Source organism: Erythrolamprus reginae, chromosome 2 (genome assembly GCF_031021105.1).
Source record: "Erythrolamprus reginae isolate rEryReg1 chromosome 2, rEryReg1.hap1, whole genome shotgun sequence".
Lineage (NCBI taxonomy): Eukaryota > Metazoa > Chordata > Lepidosauria > Squamata > Dipsadidae > Erythrolamprus > Erythrolamprus reginae.
In genome coordinates this window covers 192,353,303-192,375,488 of record NC_091951.1, presented here as the reverse complement: position 1 = coordinate 192,375,488, position 22,186 = coordinate 192,353,303, and the positions used below count along the sequence as shown (strand labels likewise).

At 41.3% G+C, this 22,186-nt stretch overlaps 1 protein-coding gene across 1 annotated transcript in view; it reads right to left on the bottom strand.

The window, feature by feature from the left end:
• Positions 1 to 12,441: 12,441 nt before the first annotated feature.
• Positions 12,442 to 22,186, bottom strand: part of NDUFA4L2 (NDUFA4 mitochondrial complex associated like 2) — a 63,662-nt gene continuing 53,917 nt past the window's right edge. Inside the window, exons 3-4 of the mRNA XM_070740964.1 lie at positions 13,390 to 13,444; positions 12,442 to 12,561 (exon numbers count right to left, since the gene is read on the bottom strand). Coding sequence (XP_070597065.1) covers positions 12,505 to 12,561; positions 13,390 to 13,444 — 112 coding nt within the window. The 3' untranslated portion in view covers positions 12,442 to 12,504. The remainder of the gene's footprint in view (positions 12,562 to 13,389; positions 13,445 to 22,186) is intronic.

Genomic DNA, 22,186 nt, shown 5'->3' with positions numbered 1-22,186 from the left:
TTCTCATTAATCTACACTTAGTAGCCCATAATGAAAGTGAAAATAGAATTTTAGAAATTTAGGTTGAATTCAACAACAGTAGAATGGAATGGAATGGAATAGAATGGAATGGAATGGAATGGAATAGAATAGAATAGAATTCTTTATTGGCCAAGTGTGTTTGGACACACAAAAAAATTATCATGGGTGTACAGTGACCCCTCTATTATCGCGAGGGTTCCGTTCCAAGACCCCTCGCGATAATCAATTTTTCGCGATGTAGGGTTGCGGAAGTAAAAACACCATCTGCGCATGCGCTCCCTTTTTTCTATGGACGCGCATGCGTAGATGGTGGAGTTTGCGTTCCCCGCCGCCCACGCAAAGGGGAAACCCGATTCGGCTCCTCGCTGCTGCTGCGCTACTGAGCAGATCAGCTGCTGGGCGGCCGAAGGAACCTTCCCTGGGTCTTCCCCCTCTTGCTGGCGGGCGGGCGAGCGGCAGGCATCAGCGAGGAGCCGGGGTTTCCCCTTTGCGTGGGCGGCCGGGAAGACCCAGGTTGGGGGTTCGGGGGGGGTGCTGGGAAGCCCTCCAGGCCTGCTGCGACCTTTTAAAACAGCCGCGCCGCTTCCCAGCTGAGTCCTGAAGCCAAACACGGAAGTTCGCCTTTGGCGTTTGGCTTCAGGACTCAGCTGGGAAGCGGCGCGGCTGTTTTAAAAGGTCGCAGCCGGCCTGGGGGGCTTCCCAGCACCCCCCGAACCCGGGTTGGGGGTTTGGGGGGGTGCTGGGAAGCCCCCCAGGCCGGCTGCGACCTTTTAAAACAGCCGCGCCGCTTCCCAGCTGACTCCCGAAGCCAAACCCGGAAGTGGTTTTTAAAAAAATTAATATTTTTTTAAAAATCGCGATATAGCGTTTCGCGAAGATCGAGATCGCGAAACTCGAGGGATCACTGTATATGCTCTCAGAGTATATAAAAGAAAAGATATTTGTCAAGAATCATGAGGTACATCACTTAATGATTGTCATAGGGTACAAATAAGCAAGCAGGAAACAATATTAATATAAATCGTAAGGATACAAGCAACAAGTTGAACGAATGCTTTAGTTTGATTGTTGAATGAATGATATTAATGCTTTTTTTCTTTTTAATTAGAATTTTAAAGACTGTTTTTAATGTATAAATAATAAATAAATAAATAAATAAATAAATAAAAGTTACAGTCACAAGTGGGAGGAGATGGATGATAAGAATGATGAGAAGACTAATAGTAATGGTAATGCAGCCTTAGTGAATAGTTTGTCAGCGGTGAAGGAATTATTTGTTTAGCAGAGTGATGCTGTTCGGGGGGGGAAAAACTGTTCTTGTTTCTAGTTTTCTTGTTGTGCAGTGCTCTATAGAGTCATTTGGAGGTTAGGAGTTGAAACAATTTATGTCCAGGATATGAGGGAATCAGGCTGCAGCACAACAAAATTGACAAAAGTGAAGGGTGGTCTGAATACTTTCTGAATGCACTGTATAATCTTACTTCCCCTTTCATTATTAAGTGAAGACATAGGGTAACTAAGCAAAACATTATGTGGGCATGACTTATAAGTTTACTTCCTCCTTTCATTTCATACACTATTAATTCTGCTTGACTCAAGCAAAAATGCCTGCCAGTTGCAAAAGTAAGCAAATGTCAATCATGTGACTGCAGGATGCTGTGAGTATTGTAAATGTGAGGATGGGTCGCAAAGTTATTTTTTCCGAAGCATCATAACTTTGAACAGTTGCTGCATGAGGCACTCAGTAAGTGAGGACTAACTGTACTGAAATGAATCTTATCACATCTGCGTTGGGAAAAGTAAAGCACCAGCTTAATGTGGTATCAGATAACTGACCTTGACTATGAATTAAAGACGAGTAGAAGTGTAGAAATGTCCTTCAAGAATGACACATTTTCTGGCCATTGTTACAGGGGCTTAAGTGTAATTGCTTTGCCTGTAGCTCAGTGTGGTGACTTAACAATTGGGTATATTGTGCACATCTAAGCAATCGGGTTAACTCAGTAACATGTTTCTGTTAACCATGAATTCACATTTGGTACAAAGATAGCTGTTTGTTGAGCAGATGAAGAAGAAATAGTTCTATTCTACATCTTTATTTATACTCATGTGCAGAAAATAGTCCTTTATAGACTATTACGTTTCCTTTCTAGATGAAAACACGTACCTACAGACACAATTATTTATTATTATTTATTAATGAAATTTGTATGCCGCCCACTCCTAAGGCACTCTGGGTGACTTACAACAATAAAAACAAATATAAAAACAGTTTAAAATACTATTAATAGAGTTATCTCATGTCTTGCAGTCCTACAGTGGCTGGAATTAAAGAGTATCATATATGCATAGAAACATAGAAGACTGACGGCAGAAAAAGACCTCATGGTCCATCTAGTCTGCCCTTATACTATTTCCTGTATTTTATCTTAGGATGGATATATGTTTATCCCAGGCATGTTTAAATTCACCTTTGTCGCCAGGCATGGGGATGATTACCTCCCCCCTTCGTTGTTTCTCTGATCTCTGTAGTATGATTAATTGGGTTGAGTGTGTACGAGTGTGTAGTTGTGATTTTATGACATTGATTATTTTATATTAATGTTTTTTAATTGACTTTTAAAATTTTGATATTAGATTTGTAATGTATTGTACTATTGTTATGTTGTGAGCTGCCCCAAGTGGGGCAGGCATACAAATCTAATTATTAATAATAATAATAATAATAATAATAATAATAATAATAATAATAATAATACTGTGGATTTACCAACCACGTCTGCTGGATATATATACATATATCTAAAGACCAGTTCTTTTGCCATTATAGACTGATATACTCACAAACAAATCAGGATCTTACTATTCTACACATACAGAAACTTGCTCAACATCATCTCTGGGCCTGCAAGGAAGGCCTCAATGAAACATGTTGGGCTGCATTTATGACCCACAACTGAGTTGTTGCCTTTAGGAAGGAAGAGGGAAGCTAACGAGAGAAACAGAGAAGAGGAGTTTGATCCCAGCCGCGCTTGAGTTTTTCCTCTTTGCCTTTGCCTAATCTCAATCCAAACAGGAGAAAACAAAGAGATGTAACTATATCATTTTTCTGGTAAATTTCTTTTTTTTTTTTTCCTGGAGCCCAGTCACAAGTTGAGGGGGAAAAAATAATAATTTTAAAAAGCTTCCCCAGCCCCATATGGGTGAATGGTTGGGTAGCCAACTTCATTCTTTTCCCTACTTGGCCTGAGGCCTAGATGCTTTTCGGAGCCTTTCTGACGCTGCCATCGCTTAAACCAGCAACAAACTCTATTAGCTGCTACTGCAAATTGGATTTGTTCAACGCGATTGGATTTTGCTTTCGGCGTGTGTGGCTTAGGTGGTGGGAGGGGGGGCGGAGGGAGAGGAAGGGAGTGGGAGGGCAACCACGAATAATAGTGAATGTTGCATTTTGCTCTTTCGCGTCCAAGCAGAATTGTCATCTGTTCCTACAGGGTGGCAGGAAACTAAAGATTTAAGGGAGCAGCAGGAGACAACACCTGCTACTTTTTCACTGCAGACTTGTTACATGGTGGGTCATCCATTCACCTCCTTGCTTTTAAAGACAACAGCTATAGGAAATGTGACCTATCTTGGGAGGGAAGGCCACCGGTTGTCATAACTGTAAAACGGGAGTACAAAACAAGCTTACGCTCTAATGGTACAGTACAACAAATATTTCCCTCCACACTGTCAAACTATTTACTAAGTCTCCTCCCACCTTTGACTGTAACTTGTTTCTTGCATCCTTACGATATATATTAATATTGTTTCCTGATTGCTTATTTATTTATTTTATTTATTAATCAGATTTATATTATTTGTTGTTGTTATTATTATTTTATTTGACCCGTATGACTATCATTAAATGTTGTACCTCATGATTCTTGACAAATGTATTTTTTCTTTGGTGCATATGCACCAAAGACAATTTTCTTGTGTGTCCAATCACACTTGGCCAATAAAAGAATTCTATTCTAATGTTACAGTTGTGTACTGATTGTTGCACTATATTTATATATACAGTTGAATCCCAGTCCTGCAAAATTGCCAGGTGGGAGTCATGGTTTTTTTTTTTATGGCAGTTTTAAAACAATGGCTTATAAGTACAGCCATGGCAATTTTTTTATTCGGTGGTCCTTCTTTTGTGTGTGCGTGTATGCGAGCATACCAGTGAAGGGCTGCAATTTTTTTTACTACTATACAATGTGGGCGTGGGTTATTTTGTAGGTGTGGCTTGCCAGCCGTGTGACCAGATGGGAGTGGTTTGACGATCATGTGATCGGTGGGGTGGCTTAAAGATCATGTGACTGGCTTAAAGGTTGCCAACTTGACGTCACTCACGTCAAGGGTTTGGGTTAGGGTTAGGATGCCTGGCCTGTCCTCACCTCAAAGAGATACAATTTCCATATCTATTACTGAACATCCAAAATATACTATTTCATTCTATGTATATATGCCATATGTGTACATACATATTACACACAGGCACACAAAAATATACATTATCTACTATATAAAGTGTATGGACACATATACACTCTTCTAAAATTACAGTGATCCCTCGATTATCGCGAGGGTTCCGTTCCAAGACCCCTCGCGATAAATCGATTTTTCGCGATGTAGGGTTGCGGAAGTAAAAACACCATCTGCGCATGCGCGGCCTTTTTCCATGGCTGCGCATGCGCAGATGGTGGAGTTTGCGTGGGCGGCGGGGAAACCCGGATTTTCGTCTGCTCACTGCTGCTGCAGCAGCAGCGAGCAGACGAAGATCGGGGTTTCCCCGCCGCCCACGCAAAGGGGAAAGCCCGATTCGGCTCCTCGCTGCTGCCGCCGAGCAGATCAGCTGCTGGGTGGCCGCAGCAGCAGCGAGCAGATGAAGATCGGGGTTTCCCCGCCGCCCACGCAAAGGGGAAACCCCGGCTCCTCGCTGATGCCCCCGCTTGCCCGCCCGCCGCCCGCCAGCAAGAGGGGGAGAGATAGAGAAAGAGAGAGAAGGAAAGAAAGAGATGAGAGAGGGAGGAAGAGAGTGTGAGAGAGGAAGAAGCAAGATAGAGAAAGAGAGAGAGAAAGAAAGATGAGAAAGGAAGGAAGAGAGTGACGTCATCGGGTGGAAAAATCACGATATAGCGTTTCGCAAAGAACGAGATCGCGAAAATCGAGGGATCACTGTATACACATTCAACCTCATTTACTGCAATAGGAAAAACATACCCAGAGCCCAGAAGGGAAAAAAAGAAAAAAGTTCAATTTTTTTCTACCAGTTCTGCATACCTGATCGTACCGGTAGAAGCCCATCACTGGTGCACATGCATTTAGGCCCTTTGTGTACACTGTTAACTCCTGGCAACAGAGAAATTAGTCCCTGCAACTTTATTGGCAAGGTGCTGTGGATATTGCCTACCTGGACTTCAGCAAAGCCTTTGATACGGTTCCACATAAAGAGCTGATAGATAAATTAGTGAAGATTGGACTTAATCCCTGGATAGTTCAATGGATTTGCAGCTGGCTGAAGCGTAGACATCAGACAGTTATTGTTAACGGCGAGTATTCTGAGCAGAGTCAGGTTTCAAGCGGTGTGCCACAAGGGTCTGTTCTGGGTCCTATTCTTTTTAATATGTTTGTGAGTGACATAGGGGAAGGTTTGGTAGGGAAGGTTTGCCTATTTGCCGATGACTCTAAAGTGTGCAATAGGGTTGATATTCCTGGAGGCGTCTGTAATATGGTAAATGATTTAGCTTTACTAGATAAATGGTCAAAGCAATGGAAACTGCAGTTTAATGTTTCCAAATGTAAAATAATGCACTTGGGGAAAAGGAATCCTCAATCTGAGTATTGTATTGGCAGTTCTGTGTTAGCAAATACTTCAGAAGAAAAGGATTTAGGGGTAGTGATTTCTGACAGTCTCAAAATGGGTGAACAGTGCAGTCAGGCGGTAGGGAAAGCAAGTAGGATGCTTGGCTGCATAGCTACAGGTATAACAAGCAGGAAGAGGGAGATTGTGATCCCGCTGTATAGCGCTGGTGAGACCCCATTTGGAATACTGTGTTCAGTTCTGGAGACCTCACCTACAAAAAGATATTGACAAAATTGAACGGGCCCAAAGACGGGCTACAAGAATGGTGGGAAGGTCTTAAGCATAAAACGTATCAGGAAAGACTTAATGAACTCAATCTGTATAGTCTGGAGGACAGAAGGAAAAGGGGGGACATGATCGAAACATTTAAATATATTAAAGAGTTAAATAAGGTCCAGGAGGGAAGTGTTTTTAATAGGAAAGTGAACACAAGAACAAGGGGACACAATCTGAAGGTAGTTGGGGGAAAGATCAAAAGCAACATGAGAAAATATTATTTTACTGAAAGAGTAGTAGATCCTTGGAACAAACTTCCAGCAGACGTGGTAGATATATCCACAGTAACTGAATTTAAACATGCCTGGGTTAAACATATATCCATCCTAAGATAAAATACAGAAAATAGTATAAGGGCAGACTAGATGGACCATGAGGTCTTTTTCTGCCGTTAGACTTCTATGTTTCTATGTTTCTATGATTTTGGAAGTGGTTTGCCATTGCGTACTTCCCAGGATGGTGAGAGGTGACTGGCCTAAGATCCTCCAGCTCAGGGACAGGCAAAGTTGGCTCTTCTATGACATGTGGACTTCTAGAATTCCTGAGCTAGCATGACTGGCTCAGGAATTCTGGGAGTTGAAGTCCACAAATCATAGAAGAGCCAAGTTTGCCTACCCCTGCTCCAGCTGGTTTTATACAATACTAGAACTCACTGTCTCCAGTCTCAACTGCTAGGCCAAACTGACTCTCTCCTTTCTCTCGGCTAAGGGTCAAAGTTCATTCTAAAAAGTAGGGACAAGAATGAACAATGGGCTGGAGAATTGTAGGGCTCTTAAAAAGAAAGGGCATATTTACATTAGCTGGCATCCTTCAGCATTAAAATAGCACATCAAGGCACTCGGTGCATTACAAATGTGCAGAATAACCATGAAGAGATTATGGGAAGTTGTAATAACCTATGTATATGGCTTAGACATCAACCATGGCTTGTTCCACTAACTGTGATTAGGCAAAATGCAGCTGAGCCTCAGGTCTGGATTCAGCTCACCACTTGGATTGATTTGGGATGTCAGTTCCGAGTCTCAGTAGATTTAAATAATTTGTTCTGTGTAGAAAGCAGAGGTATCATTTCTTTTTCTCTGCAAGGAAATGATCTTGGTGTGAGGTATGACAGAAGGCGTGTAAGGCTTAGGGGAAGAAGCCGAGGATAAAAACAACTGCAGTTTTACCTTGTTGTATTTTAATTCCTAATCACTTCGTGTCCTGTAATAGTATAAAATTAAAGGAAATCTGTAAAAGAAAGCCTGAGTTGAACTGAGGGCTGACAGGGTTGGAGAAAGGTAAAGGTGAAGACTCCTTCAGTTGAGCTCAGTTTATGGCAGTTTCCCAGATTTTCTTGGACAGGATATTCTTCCAATATGTTTTCTCTTCTTAGAAAGATTTCCTGGTGGTCTCCTATCCAAGTACGAGTCCAGTCTGACCCAGGAGTGGGTTCTAAAAGCCGTTGCTACTGGTTCGTGCATGCAGTTCTGCACTTATGCAGAAGCATCTGGGCGGGCGGAGCAACCTGCCGCTGCCATCATTACCAGTTCACAGAACTGGACCCAACCGGGAGCAGCCCACCATTGGTCTGACCCTGCTTAACTTTGGGAAACCAGCCACTCCCACCAAATAACTGCAGGATTATTATTTTTATTATTTATTAGATTTGTACAAGCAAACTTCCAGCAGATGGAGTTGGTAAATCCATAGTAATTGAATTTAAACATGCCTGGGATAAACATATATCCATCCTAAGATAAAATACAGGAAATAGTATAAGGACAGACTAGATGGACCATGAAGTATTTTTCTGCCATCAATCTTCTATGTTTCTATGTTTCTTTTATGCCGCCCTTCTGTGAAGACTCGGGCGGCTCACAGAATAGATACAAACATAAGCATGTAGCACAAATCTAATAACTTAAAATACAACTAAAAGTGTAATACGCAATCATACAGTCCAATCACACCATACATTACATTTATTGGTCAGAGGGGCAAGGTCTAATTGCCCCAAGCCTGGCAACATAATCTTGAGGCTCTTGCGGAAGGCGAGGAGGGTGGGGGCAGTATGAATCTCTGGGGGGAGCTGATTCCAGAGGGCCAGTGCCCCCACAGAGAAGGCTCTTCCCCTAGGCCCCACCAAGCAACATTGTCTAGTTGATGGGACCTGGAGAAGGCCAACTCTGTGGGACCCAACCAGCTGTACGGATTTATGTGGCAGAAGGTGGTCCCATAAGTAATCTGGTCCGATGCCATGTAGGGCTTTGTCGGTCATCACCAATACTTTGAAGATGAATGCATCTTGACTATGGCCTAAAACAGGGGTCGGAAACCTTAAAAACTTAAAGAGCCATTTGGACCTGTTTTCCAGAGAAAACAAAACACCCGGAGCCACAAAACCTCGGAGGGCATAGACAACTTGATGTCACTCAACCCCAAACAGTCACATGACCCTCCCAGCTACACCTATCCAGGTTTTGTGGCTCTGTTTTCTTTTTTATGGAAAACAGGTATATATCTCTTTCTCTTCCCCCCTCTCTCCATAACTCTCTCCCTCTCCCCATCTCTCCCTTCCACCCCACCCATCTTTCTCTGTCCTTCTCCCATCTCTTTCTCCCTCCCCCTCTCATTGCTCTCCCTCCCTCTCCCCCTCTTTCTCTCTCCTTCTCCCATCTCTTTTCTCCCTCCCTCTCTCATTGCTCTTTCACTCCCTCCCTCTCCCCATCTCTTTCACCCACTCCCTCCCTTCTGAAAGGCCGTGAAGACCTGGCTTTGCTGGCAGGCCTGGGGGCCATGAGAGTTAACATCTACTCATTTGCTTGGTATGTATGTGCGTATGATTGTAGTTTAGTTTATTATAGTTTAGGGGTTTTAATGATTGATTAGCTAATTTGGATTTTACCATTTTTTACTGTTTTAAATTTGACTTCCATTGTATTGTACCATTTTGTGTGTTTTTCTATTTTTTATAATAACTTTTTCATGGTTTTTTTAGTTTGTATGTTTTAATCTCAGGCAACTATTCGACTTCTTTTACTGTTTTGTATTTATTCTTATATTTGTACCCCTGTTGTAAGCCGCCCTGAATCCTTCAGGATTGGGCGGCATAGAAGTTGAATAAATAAATAAATTTTATTGTTGTAAGTCGCCCTGAGTGCCGCAGGATTGGGTGGTTTATAAATCAATTAAATTCAATTAAATCCCTCTTTCTTTCTCCCTCTCTCTCGCCTACTCTCTCTCTGCTGAACAACCCCCTGGTGGAGGCTTCCCTTTGGGTGATCTTCCTCCCACTCTCGTGACTCCCTAGCTGGCTGTGGCGCACACGGGAGGACCCTTCTCAACCGAGGGCCAAAGCGCAGCAAAGGCAAGCGCAGGGCAGCCGCTTGCTCGCTTAAGGTGGGTCTTAACAGGATGCAAAAGGATGCGGCCTCTCTCCTGCCTTATGGTTCCAAGCCAACACCTTGCCGTGTGCACCCCCAGCTGATAATTTCCATTAGAAAACTGGGGTGAAGAAAGTGTACAGTGTTCCTCCCAAAGTGAGAATGAAAATGGGTAATCTTCCTCCCCCCCCCCTGCTATTTTAAAAGAGAAAGAAGCAAAGAGCAATCTACTAGCAGGTGCTTTTATCTTATCCTATTTTATGACCACAATTGAGACCAAAATGTCAGTTGCCATCACTAATTCCCACAACACTGACAAATTATTTACTAAGTCTGTATTACTATTATTCTCCTCCTCCTTCCTAATAGCTATCTCTTCTCACTTATGATTATAACTATGTTGCTTGTATTTTTACAATTTACAGTGTTCCCTCGATTTTCACAGGTTCGAACTTCGCGGAGCGTCTATACCACGGTTTTTCAAAAATATTCATTAAAAAATACTTCGCAGCTTTCCCCCCCTATACCATGGTTTTTCCCGCCCGATGACGTCAATATGTCATTGCCAAACTTTCGTCTGCCTTTAAAAAACATTTTTTTAAATAAACTTTAATAAATAAACATGGTGAGTAATAATCTAAATGGTTGCTAAGGGAATGGGAAATTGTAATTTAGGGTTTTAAAGTGTTAAGGGAAGGCTTGGGATACTGTTCATAGCCAAAAATAGTGTATTTACTTCTGCATCTCTACTTCGCGGAAATTCGACTTTCGCGGGCGGTCTCGGAACGCATCCCCTGCGAAAATTGAGGGAACACTGTATATTGTTTTATTTGTTTCCTAGTACAATTCGATTGCTTATTAGTAACCTTGATTATCACTAAGTGTTGTATCTTATGATTCATGATGAATGTACACTGAGAGCATATGCATCAAAGACAAATTCCTTGTGTGCCCAATCACACTTGGCCAATAAAGAATTCTATTCTATTCTGTTCTGTTCTGTTCTACTCTACCCTACTCTACCCTACCCTACCCTACCCTACCCTACCCTATCCTATTAAATAAGATGAATCATGCCTAATTTTACATCCTTTTGTCCAATGCTGCAAATCACTATTAACTAAATTGTATGATTGTTAAGTGAATCCAGGTTCTTCCATTGATTTTGCTTGTCGGGAAGCTGCCTGGGAAGGTCACAAATAGTGATCACACAACTCTGGGATTCTGCAACCATTACCAAGTTTCCAAGGACCTGGATTTCAATCACATGACTGTGGGGATGATGCGGTGGTTGTAAAGAGCAAGGGTCGGGTTGTAACTCACTTTTCCCAGTGGCATTATAACACTGAATGGCTGTAAGACCTACTCGTGGCCTGTTGGTTGGCCTATCTCTGGCTTGTATTTATGTTTTGTGGTTGGAGCCAAAGAAGGGAAGACACAATTTCCCCAAAGATAAAGATCATCTGAAAAAGAACCGTGCAATTATTTTTATGACTCCCAGTCCCAACAGTGGGTGGTTATGGTCTGCTTGTCAGCACCTCATGTTGCTTCCGAGAAAATGGTCTTACATGATTTTTCTATTATTAAATTCTTTCCAGAGAGCTTGTGAGACAAGAGTGTGAGACCAAAGTCAGCTAGCTGGCATATATGTCTGTTATCAGCTGCAATGACTCTCTCAAACCACTTTCAACTCTTTTTTGAAACAGCTTAGCAGTTTGACTACCTGTTCTCCTAACGAAGCTCAGATAGATTCTGTGGAAAACGTGGAGACATTTGCAGACTAATCTGGATCACTTGGGACTCCTTTCAAAATTGGTGGTGGGCAGGGTCCTCTAAAAGAATTCAACTGGCATTATTCATTCCAATATCTAGGTCAACGATGGCGAACCTATGACACCAAGTCAAGAGTGAGAATGATGCACCCCGTTTTGTGTGACAAGCCAACATTCACTGACACCCAGCAATATTCTTGAAAGTATCCAAATTTTGGATGCCACACGAGGATAGGGTGTGTTCTCATGTGGCCTCTGGACCCTCCAGAAGTTACACGAGAGAGCTATGGTCTTCTGCAGCCTGCAGAGCCCCTGAAAGCTATACAAGAATGGCGTGTGCCTTTGTGGTTTTCGGAGGCTTGCAGAGGCTATGGAAGTGCCTTCTCCCAAGCCACTTCAAGAATGAAGGCCTCGGGTGACCCAGAGCTGCCGCAGGGCCCTGTCAACAGAAAGAGAACACCCACCTGAGGGAGGCGTGCAGCAGATTCTGGGAATCTCACACGGTTGGACTGCATATATATTTTAAACAAATGAATATGTAAAGAATGGTTTCTCTTTGGTTTGAGGGGGGAGGGTAGCGAGTCAAATTAGGCATTTTTCAAATTTTGGACACCTCAAGCCCAAAAGATTCTCCATCACTGATCTAGGTGCTTGGGACTGTCCTGTCTCTGTGGGAATGGTAAAACTGAGCGTGGGAGGCAGGAAATGCCACACACCAAGGTCAAGGATTTTTGTAGGAAGGGAAGGAAAATACTGAACCAAGACGTTTGCACAAATGGGAACAAAAAGAATGTGCTTTGTGTCACTTTGTCCCTCTCTCTCTTTCTCTCTTCCCCACAGTCTCCTGATTTTTTTTTAAATAAACAAGTTGCATGTCATCTCAATATTTAGGGCCATTTCCCAGAGGTAGAATGGGTCAGCGTGCACTTTTGAGCCTGTTGGATGGGCTGTAGATGTTGATTGGTGATCTTTGCGGTTGACACCAGAAAACTGCAGAGGCAGGGAAGAACAGCTGCAAAGTTATCTTGGCTGAGGCAGAAGCTTCGTGGAGAACTCTCAAAAGGCCGACATGTTCTGCTTGGCGAGACGGCAGAAGATGCAGCTGTGCCAATGACAAGTCCAGCAACTTTCCTTCGACATGGCAGGAGTAAGGAATTGACTCAAGGTGACACTTTCAGCAGTCTGGACGATCCTTCTTCAGGTCTTTGGAGTCCACAGACATGGCAAATAACTAGGGAAGAAGGCATTATTGATGAACAACACTTCCTTTCCTGGACCTTGATCACATTAATGTGGTATGAGTTCTCCCCCCTTAAAATGCACTCCTTAAATCAGTATTTATATTCCCTAAATCAGTGTTTACCTATCTCGACAACTTAAAGTTCACACATGTTCAAAATGCAGGCTTGAAAAACAGACCCTTAAATCCTCACACTCTCAGATCTTCCTTTCTATACCTGGTGTTGTGTCCAGAAGATAGTTGAGAAATGTGGCCTGCCCCTTATCCTTGGGCGGGAAAATACAGAGTTTGGATTGGCTGGATCAGCCTGGCACCAGGAGGTATAAATAGCTGCAGGCGTGGCCATCTTGTTGTTATTATTGTTAGCAGTTCCAGTTTGTTTGTTTGTTTGTTTATTTATTTATTTGTTTATTTATTTATTTAAGTTAGTTAGTTAGTTAGTTAGTTAGTTAGTTAGTTAGTTAGTTACTTACTTACTTACTTACTTACTTACTTAGTTAGTTAGTCCAATGAACATTGTAGATTATAGAGAATATACATGTAGTAAAATATATCAAAGAAAGAATAGAGGAGAAGATATAAGAATAAAATAAAATAAGTTAGTGAGGAATAGTGGGAAAGATATAGGAATGGAAGAAAAGATAAATGAGATAAGGATGCATGTTATTGTTACTTCACATACAATAAACCTTTGCAAGTTCCCAGGTCTACTGGTGTCTTTATTGGGCAGACTTTACACCTGCCAAGGTTTTTCCAGGATTAATTATTGGACTCTTTTTTTCATTAGTTCTACGCTGGTGATGGTAATCCTGCACCTACCTTGTGCTGGTCACTGGGACCCAGATTATTCCACGATTCTTGGTTTTTCTCCCAGCTGTAAAACAAAGAGAATGAAATGATACATAATGAGTATGTCATCTGGAATTTGCAATTGAGCTTCTCCTTGCTCTGCTGCTTGTAATGTGCACTAGGACAGCTTTTGTTTCCAGTCTGTTTTGGGGAATTCTCTTGCAATGGAGATAATCTTGATCAGAAAGACCATTAGGGGACCCTGGACTCACCAACCCCACCCACGTGTTATAGTTTGAATTCATGTTGGTACTTTAAGCACTATAAAAGGAACACTAGTGTGGACAAAATGGGTGTCATATAGCCACCAGTGGTGGACTGGGACCAAGGAGACAATTATAGTCCTCACTCAATCACCATTTCTTACTGCAATCTACATCATAGGCTTGTGAGGATAAAGCACCACTCTTTGTTTTGTGAGCTGTCCAAGGAGGAAGGAAGTTTAAATGTATGAATACATTATAAAAAAAGGTTCGTCACCATGAGTCCCTGCAGTTCAAATCATCACCTCTTAAAGGGAAATAATAGTTTAGGTAAAACCCAGAAATATTCTTCTGCCACTTTAAAATGAGCAAATGTGAAATAGTCTAATTTTTACAGACAATGGTCTGCTTTATTAGTTTCATGGATTATTATCCTGAGACAAGAGATATACTATACTGCCCATTCTTACATAGACTGGGATATAAATTGGATTTTAGGGGGAAATAATGCTGTTTTTATTGTAAGGTTTTAAAAGCTTTCTGCTATTTTAATTCTGTTGGGTTGGGGTTTTTTCACCAGGTTTTGAACTAATTGTTTTATAAAAAAAGACAGTTTATACAAGCCATCCCAGAATGATAGAAAATGGGGAATAATGAAATAAGGACATTTTAAAAACCTTGTACAATAATTACGCCAAAACAATTATGAAAGTTACATCCGCTGCGGGCACTGTTCATTTTTATGCAAAACTAGGTTGTCTGGTTGCTCTTCAAAGATTACTCCCTTTGTTTCTAAAACTAGTAGTGGGCAAATATAAGAGGTAAAATGACAGTCATCAATGGAAAGTTAATAGTCTTTTTTCTTTTACCCATGGTGGCTGAGTGTTATAAGAGTTGAATCCAATGAATCGGGATGTTGAGTTAAAGTTTGATAGGCTCCAGGAATAAATCTTAGGCCCACACAGTTTTGTACACCTTAATTATTTTCCCCTCCAGTATAGCCCTGAGAAATGGGATATAATAACTTAAACTGATAAACATTCATTTTATCTCTGTACCTATACGAAGTTCACTTAACTATGTCTTATTCTAGCCATCCGATTTCAAATCATGGATTCTGAATCTAGCTGGCTGGCTTGAATAAAATGCAATTAAGATTAACTAGTGCCTCTAGGCAAGATGATAAACGGCGGTTAATTGAAAACAGACAGGGGAAGTTAGAGTCTCTCTGAATTGGTTTGTGGTAAAAAATATGACCTTGTTTTTGCTGCAATTCGCAGAATACGACTAACCGGCCTGCCACATCGAGCACACAACCATAAAACCACATCTGTGTAGTTTTCTGGGCAAGAATATATGAAATTGGTTTGCTGTTGTCTTATGATAGGGTATTTTTAGGACTTTCCAGTCTAGGTTACAGCCCTGGGATTATCTGGTCACCTTCCATCAAGGACTCACCAGGTCCAAGCCTGCTTAGCACCTTGAGATCAGTTAGCCAATGAGCTATTTGGGGTTTTTGAAAGGACATGAATTTATTCGCATCCGCATTTGGCCCGAGGAGTCTTGCAAAAAAGTTCTGACAAGGTGAGTTACCATATATAAATGCTGCTTGTTGGACCCTGAGTTTTCTTTTGGCTTGCCTGCTACTCTACTTGGTACAAGACCACATTTAATTTAAGGTCCTGAGCAGTGGTGGGCTGCCAAAACTTTTACTGTCACGCTGTGGGCGTGGCTTATTTTGTGGGTGTGGCTTGCTGGCCATGTGACCAGGTGGGAGTGGCTTGATGTTCATGTGATGGGTGGTGGTGGTGGATTAAATGTCATGTGACTGGGTGGGAGTGGCTTAGTCCACATTTTTCTCTGTTTATAAGGATTTGTAAAGCTTTCTAATCAAGGACTCTCTTTTTTCACATTAGCCAATTCATCCCGAATTAAGTTTATTTCAGTCCTGCCACAGCCACGTCAGTGGAACAAGCTCTCAAATATGCCCCACACTTTGATCTAATCTTTCAAATGAATAGTTTATGTTTTCCATGTTTCTTGGGCTTCTTTATGCAAGCTAAAATCAATGTATTCAAAACTTTTATCTAAGGAATCAAACCATGTCAAGCTCTTTACAAAACTTTTTAAAAATTGATTCTTTTTTTTTTTAAAGCTCCATTTTTTCTACCCCCACTGCATCCCACCTCTAGTCCTGAGTGAATTTTGAGTCCGTTCCTTCATTTCTAAGACCAAAAGGGCAGAAACAATTCTGTTTCCTGGAAGATCTTCCTTCCAGGCCAGTCAGTTTCCAGATAGTCAAAGGCAAAGGCACTTTATACCCATTCAGAAGTGTGATTTTTCCTGTGAGGGTAAAGTGGACTGACAAACCTCATGATTGTGTTCACATATCTTACATTAAAAAAAAAATTGGCTGCAGGTCAGACTATCTCCCAAGTGTCATTGTAGATGGCATACTAGCAAATGCTCTGTCCTACACATTGGGAAGAAGAATCTGAACTCCAAATACGAACTGAATAATCAAATTATCACAGATAATCCCCACTCGGTTAAAGACCTTGGCATACTAATAACAAAAGATTTAAGTGCCAAAGCCCACTGCAACAATATAGCCAAGAAGGCTTCAAGAGTTGTAAACCTAATCCTATGTAGATTCTGTTCTGGCAATCTCACACTACTTACCAGAGCTTACAAAACTTTTGCCAGACCCATCCTCGAATACAGCTCATCTGCTTGGAACCCATATCGCATCTCAGACATTAACACCCTTGAAAATGTCCAAAGATACTTCACCAGAAGAGCCCTTCTCCACTTGAAATAGAGTACCCTATGAGACTAGACTTTCAATCCTGGGCCTAGAAAGTTTAGAACTAAGACGCCTTAAACAAGATCTAAGTATTGCCCACAAGATCATATGCTGCAATGTCCTGCCTGTCGGCGACTACTTAAGCTTCAACCACAACAACACAAGAGCACACAACAGATTTAAACTTGACTGTAAAAAATATGACTTCAGTAACCGAGTTGTCGAAGCATGGAACTCATTACCGGACTCCAGAGTGTCATCCCCAAACCCCCAACACTTTACCCTTAGATTATCTACGGTTGACCTATCCAGAATCCTAAGAGGTCAGTAAGGGGCGAGTACTAGAGTGCCTTCCATCCCCTGTCCTATTGCTCTCCTATATCTCCTATACCTTTCTTCTATTCCTATATCTCTTCTTCTATTCTTTCATTGATATGTTCTATTACTATACAGTACCTTCTTTTCTATTATTTCTTAGATATTTTTTACTATGAGTATCTCCTCTATAACCTTCATCATGTATTTTACTATGTGTATATAGATATATACCCACTAAAACCCTCATTGTGTATTGGACAAAATAAATAAATAAATAAATAATAAATAATTAAGATCATCCCTGGGTTGGGCCCAAGCCCTGTTACCCTCTGCTAGGTAACCTTCCTTCCTTCCTTTGCACCCCTTTTCTTGACAAGCATGGAAACACGAAGCATTTGCACCAGCTTCCTCCATGCCTTTCAGTGGATGACAAAAGATACACTGGGGACTTTGGTAGGGAGGCTTATAGTCGCATTCTTCATCCCAGTTTGAAAGCACGATGCATAATAAGTCACTGTATTGCAGTGCTGGTCTGCGAGAGCCAAAAATCAGGAGCAGCGTGGAAGCACCTTTTTCAGACTAACCAATGTGATTAAAATGCATGAAGCTTATACATTTTAATAAAGTTAGTCTGTCTGAAAAGGTCCTACCCCACTCCTGCGTAGGTTATAGCCGTGCAATAAGGTGGCCGTAGATTAGAGTGGGTTGCACATGACATTGGGGGAATATTTTATTCCTCGCCAAGTTTGTTCCTGAGCTGCGATCAAGGAAACAGGCACTTGCATGAATTAAGTTCTTTATTTTTCACCCAAGAGCGACAACAGCAAGCTGTTAGATGGGCGGCTGCAAAGACCGTCTCCATCCGGCACAGATTAGTAGTTTCTGAGCCTTGGCAAAAGTATACATGCTCAAATAAAACTTCCTAATGTTATACAGGGAATCCTCGACTTACAACAGTTCATTTAGCACTGGGGAAAAAATGACTTATGACTATTTCCCACACTTGTGACTGTTGCAGCATTCCCATGGTCCTATGATCCAAATTCAGACAGTTTTGCAACTGACTCACATTTATGACGGTTGCATTGTCCCGAGGTCACAGGGTTCCCTTTTGCGAACATATTTATTTATTTATTTGTTTGTTTGTTTGTTTGTTTGTTTGTTTGTTTGCTTGCTTGCTTGCTTACTTACTTACTTACTTATTTAATTTTCATTTTACCTATCTACCTATCTACCTATCTACCTATCTACCTATCTACCTATCTACCTATCTATCTATCTATTTATGTCAAGTATGTATTGGTAGTATACAAAGATATAACAATGTTTATATACATGATGCTAGTAAGAGAAAAACATTAGGACAGGGGACAGAAGGCACTTATGCACTTATGAGAAGCGAAGTCGATGGAGGAAACCAGGTTTATTTAACAACCATGTTACTAACTTATCAACTGCAGTGATTCACTTAATAAATGTGTTACTAACTTGTTACTAATTTATCAACTTCAGTGATTCACTTAACAACTGTGTTATTAACTTATCGCCAGGTATGGGGGAATTGAGATCCCCCAGGCTTATATAGTTTATGCATGGTATGATTGTGTTGTATGGTTTTAATGTTGGGTTTTAGATGTTTTTAATATTATATTTGTTACATTGTTATTATTTTGTTGTGAGCCCCGAGTCTACGGAGAGGGGCGGCATCAACTGTGGTGATTCAGCAACTGAGGCAAGGAAGGGCTGTAAAAAGGGGCAAAACTTAATAAATGACTCAATGATAGAAATTTTGAGCTCAATTGTGACCATAAGCCCAGGACTACCTGTGTAATAAAAATACAGTAATAGAAGAAGAAAACTAGAGCAAAGCTAGGCCAGAACCAGGTTTACCCTAGTGTATATGCTTTAATGGTAACCTCTTCGCCCACAATTTGTTTTTCTTTTAACCAAGATGCACTGTTTCAAACAAAATGCATACAGTAACTGAAAGGCATGCAAGTTTCTCTGCTCCTCTGGACCTCTCTTGCTGTTTATTTTAGGCAACGGGTGTTGGTGAAGCTGTCCTGCCTCCCCTTCCCACTAGCAATCTCAGAGACGTCAGTGTATGTTGCTGCTTTGCTGTTGACACTGGTTCCGTAGTAGGTAATGCAATGAGCTAACAAGATTATGGTTGTAAGCAACAATCTGCCAAGTCTCATTACAATCCTTTTCCGTCAACTGTACTAACCATATAAGCAAGGTAGAGAGAGAGATTTTATTTTATTTTATTTTTTGGCTCCAAATTGCCTTTTGAAGTGTGAAAGTATTAGATGTGAACAAGAAAACAATTGGAAAATCATTGTCTTGAGTCATGGGAAAAAACAGGTTGTTTTGCACAGAAGCATTTGTAAAATGGTTCAAAAGACCCAAGCAATTAACGCACCTCGGTCCTACCAGATGTTTAATGTCACTTAGATTGAGTTTATTGCATAGTAAGGAAGGACAATGTGGTGCCAAAACATCCTTTTTAAAAAATACAAAATCATCTAGTAAATTCTGAACTAGTAAGAAATACCATGCTGCTTCATTTTTTAAAATATTTTTTAAAAAAGTCTAACAGCATTTTTAACTCCAAATTTTATTTTTTGAGTAATAGCCCATATTTAAATATTGCAAACAAAGATTATGAAATAGATACTTTAAAAAGGAAAATTTAGTTAAAGAATACAGTGTTCCCTCGATTTTCGCGGGGGATGTGTTCCGAGACCGCCCGCAAAAGTCGAATTTCCGCAAAGTAGAGATGCGGAAGTAAATACACTATTTTTGGCTATGAACAGTATCCCAAGCCTTCCCTTAACACTTTAAACCCCTAAATTACAATTTCCCATTCCCTTAGCAACCATTTAGATTATTAGTCACCATGTTTATTTATTAAAATTTATTTAAAAAAAGTTTTTTAAAGGCAGACGAAAGTTTGGCAATGATATATGATGTCATCGGGTGGGGAAAAACGTGGTTTAGGGGAAAAAACCGCAAAGTATTTTTTAATTAATATTTTTGAAAAACAGCGGTATAGACGTTCCGCGAAGTTCAAACCCGCGAAAATCAAGGGAACACTGTATTTATATTTGATGTCTATTTACATTCTTAACACTTACCCTACAATGCTATAGAGTACCATTCCTGTTATTTCTAAAATTCTCTTAAAGCAGAGGTAATGAAAGTGTTCTGCTTGATTGATGGAATATTTGATTCAAATTTACAATGGTTAAAATTGCAGATTTAAATGTTATTAATAGTCTTTTCATTTCTGCAAGAAACTATTTTGTGAGAGAAAGAAATTGGGATATTGAATTTAATTTTATGTTTGGATTGTCATAGGTTATAAAGGCAAGAAAATATTTGCGTGTGTGCTTTCCATATAGTAGTCCTGAAAATTGCATTTTGAAAGAAACCTTTCTCCCTAAGTCCTTACAGACCCTCTGTAAACTGTATTATTTGACAGTTCAGGTAGTCCTTGTTTAGCTACTGCCTTGGACCTTTTGCACGTACAACAATAATGAAAAAGTAACTTTCCAATCAATGCTTTCATTCACCACCTTGCAGGCCTGCAAAACAAAGGAAAGCCGAAGGAAAATCAAAAGCCCAGTTGCTGTTTTATTTAGCAGCTGCTTCACTTAATGACTTAGTTGCTTTCCCAATTAGGGTTGCTAAACAAGAACTGTCAGTACTGTATTGTACTCAGGCAAGGCAATGGATTATCTCATCTTGAAGGCAGCTTTCCAGGATAGATCTCCCCAGGGGAAGCTCAGCATCTTAACTACTAAACCACTGACACCTTTATGGATTGACTCTGTCCGAGGATGTAATCGTATGCTACTGAGCTTTGTGATAAGATTCTGAAAAGGAAAAGTTTTAGAGCCCCCAAAAGAAACAGCCAATTGCGAGATAGCAAGAGTCGGAGAGATTGTAGAGAAATGATTTGGTATTTGGTAAAACGATAGCAGAAATTCCGGGGAAACTAGATTGGTTGAGCCCATTGAGAATACTCTGTGGAAGAATGAATAACTGAGACAGGGAGAGTTAAGAAGATTTCTACTACACTTGTGTGAAATTACCTACCGCGTTGAGGAAACTAATGAAAAGCAAGAAACAGATTTATTTCTTGCTTGATACAGAAAGATGTAGCTTGGTTTCTGTTGGTAGTATAAGGTCACTCTTTTTTCTAATAAATTTCTACTCCTCTCTTTTGTGATCTCATCAACTTGTGGGGGATCTGTGAATAATCTACCTAAGTGAATATCTTCCTAGATGCAGTAATAATATTTACAGAGATCAAATTGGATCTTGGTATGCAATTTATGAAATTGGTCCTAAATGCATGTATTAGGAAAAATATTTAAAGTCACAGAAGAATTTCACCTGAGTTTTTACCATTAAAAAAATAAGTACAGTGGTACCTCATGATACGAACCCCTTGCCTTATGAACAACCAGAGATACGAACTCGGGGTTCAGAAAATTTTTGCCTCTTCTTACGAACTTTTTTCTTCTTACGAACCTGCCGCCGCTGCCGCCGAGAAGCCCCGCCGCCTGGCTGTCGCTTTTTGAAACAGCCGGGGGGGTTTCTCAGCATCCTCCTGAACCCGAACGCCAAACCCGAACTTCCGGGTTCGGCATTCGGGAGGCCGCCGAGAAGCCCCCCGGCTGTTTTAAAAGGTGACAGCCAGGCGGCGGGGCTTCCCAGCGGCCTCCCGAACCCGAACTTTTGCCGAACTTCCAGGTTCGGCGTTCGGGAGGCCGCTGGGAAGCCCCGCCGCCTGGCTGTCACCTTTTAAAACAGCCGGGGGGCTTCCCAGCATCCTCCTGAACCCGAACGCCAAACCTGAACTTCCGGGTTCGGTGTTCGGGAGGCCGCCGAGAAGCCCCCCGGCTGTTTTAAAAGATGACAGCCGGGCGGCGGGGCTTCTCAGCGGCCTCCCGAACCCGGAAGTTTGGCAAAAGTTTGGGTTCGGGAGGCCACTGGGAAGCCCCACCGTCCGGCTATCATCTTTTAAAACAGCCGGGGGGTTCTCGGAGGCCTCCCAAATGCTGAACCTGGAAGTTTGGGTTTGGCGTTCAGGTTCAGGAGGACGCTGGGAAGCCCCCCGTCTGTTTTAAAAGGTGACAGCCGGGCGGCGGGGCTTCCCAGCGGCCTCCTGAACCCCAAACCCGGAGGTTCGGCAAAAGTGCTTAGAGAACAAATGCCTTCTTTGATCCTTTAAAATTTTAATGTTTTTGCTCTTACTAACTTTGCTGTACTTGAAACATCATAAAATTCAACGCTCCAAGATTCTCTTTTCATCCTATGGAAATCACTAAATATCCATAATTGATAAGAAGCAATTTCTCATTTATGATTTTTTTTCTTTGTAAGATTTATACCCCATTTTTATTATATAAGGTCAAGGCTCTTCCATTTC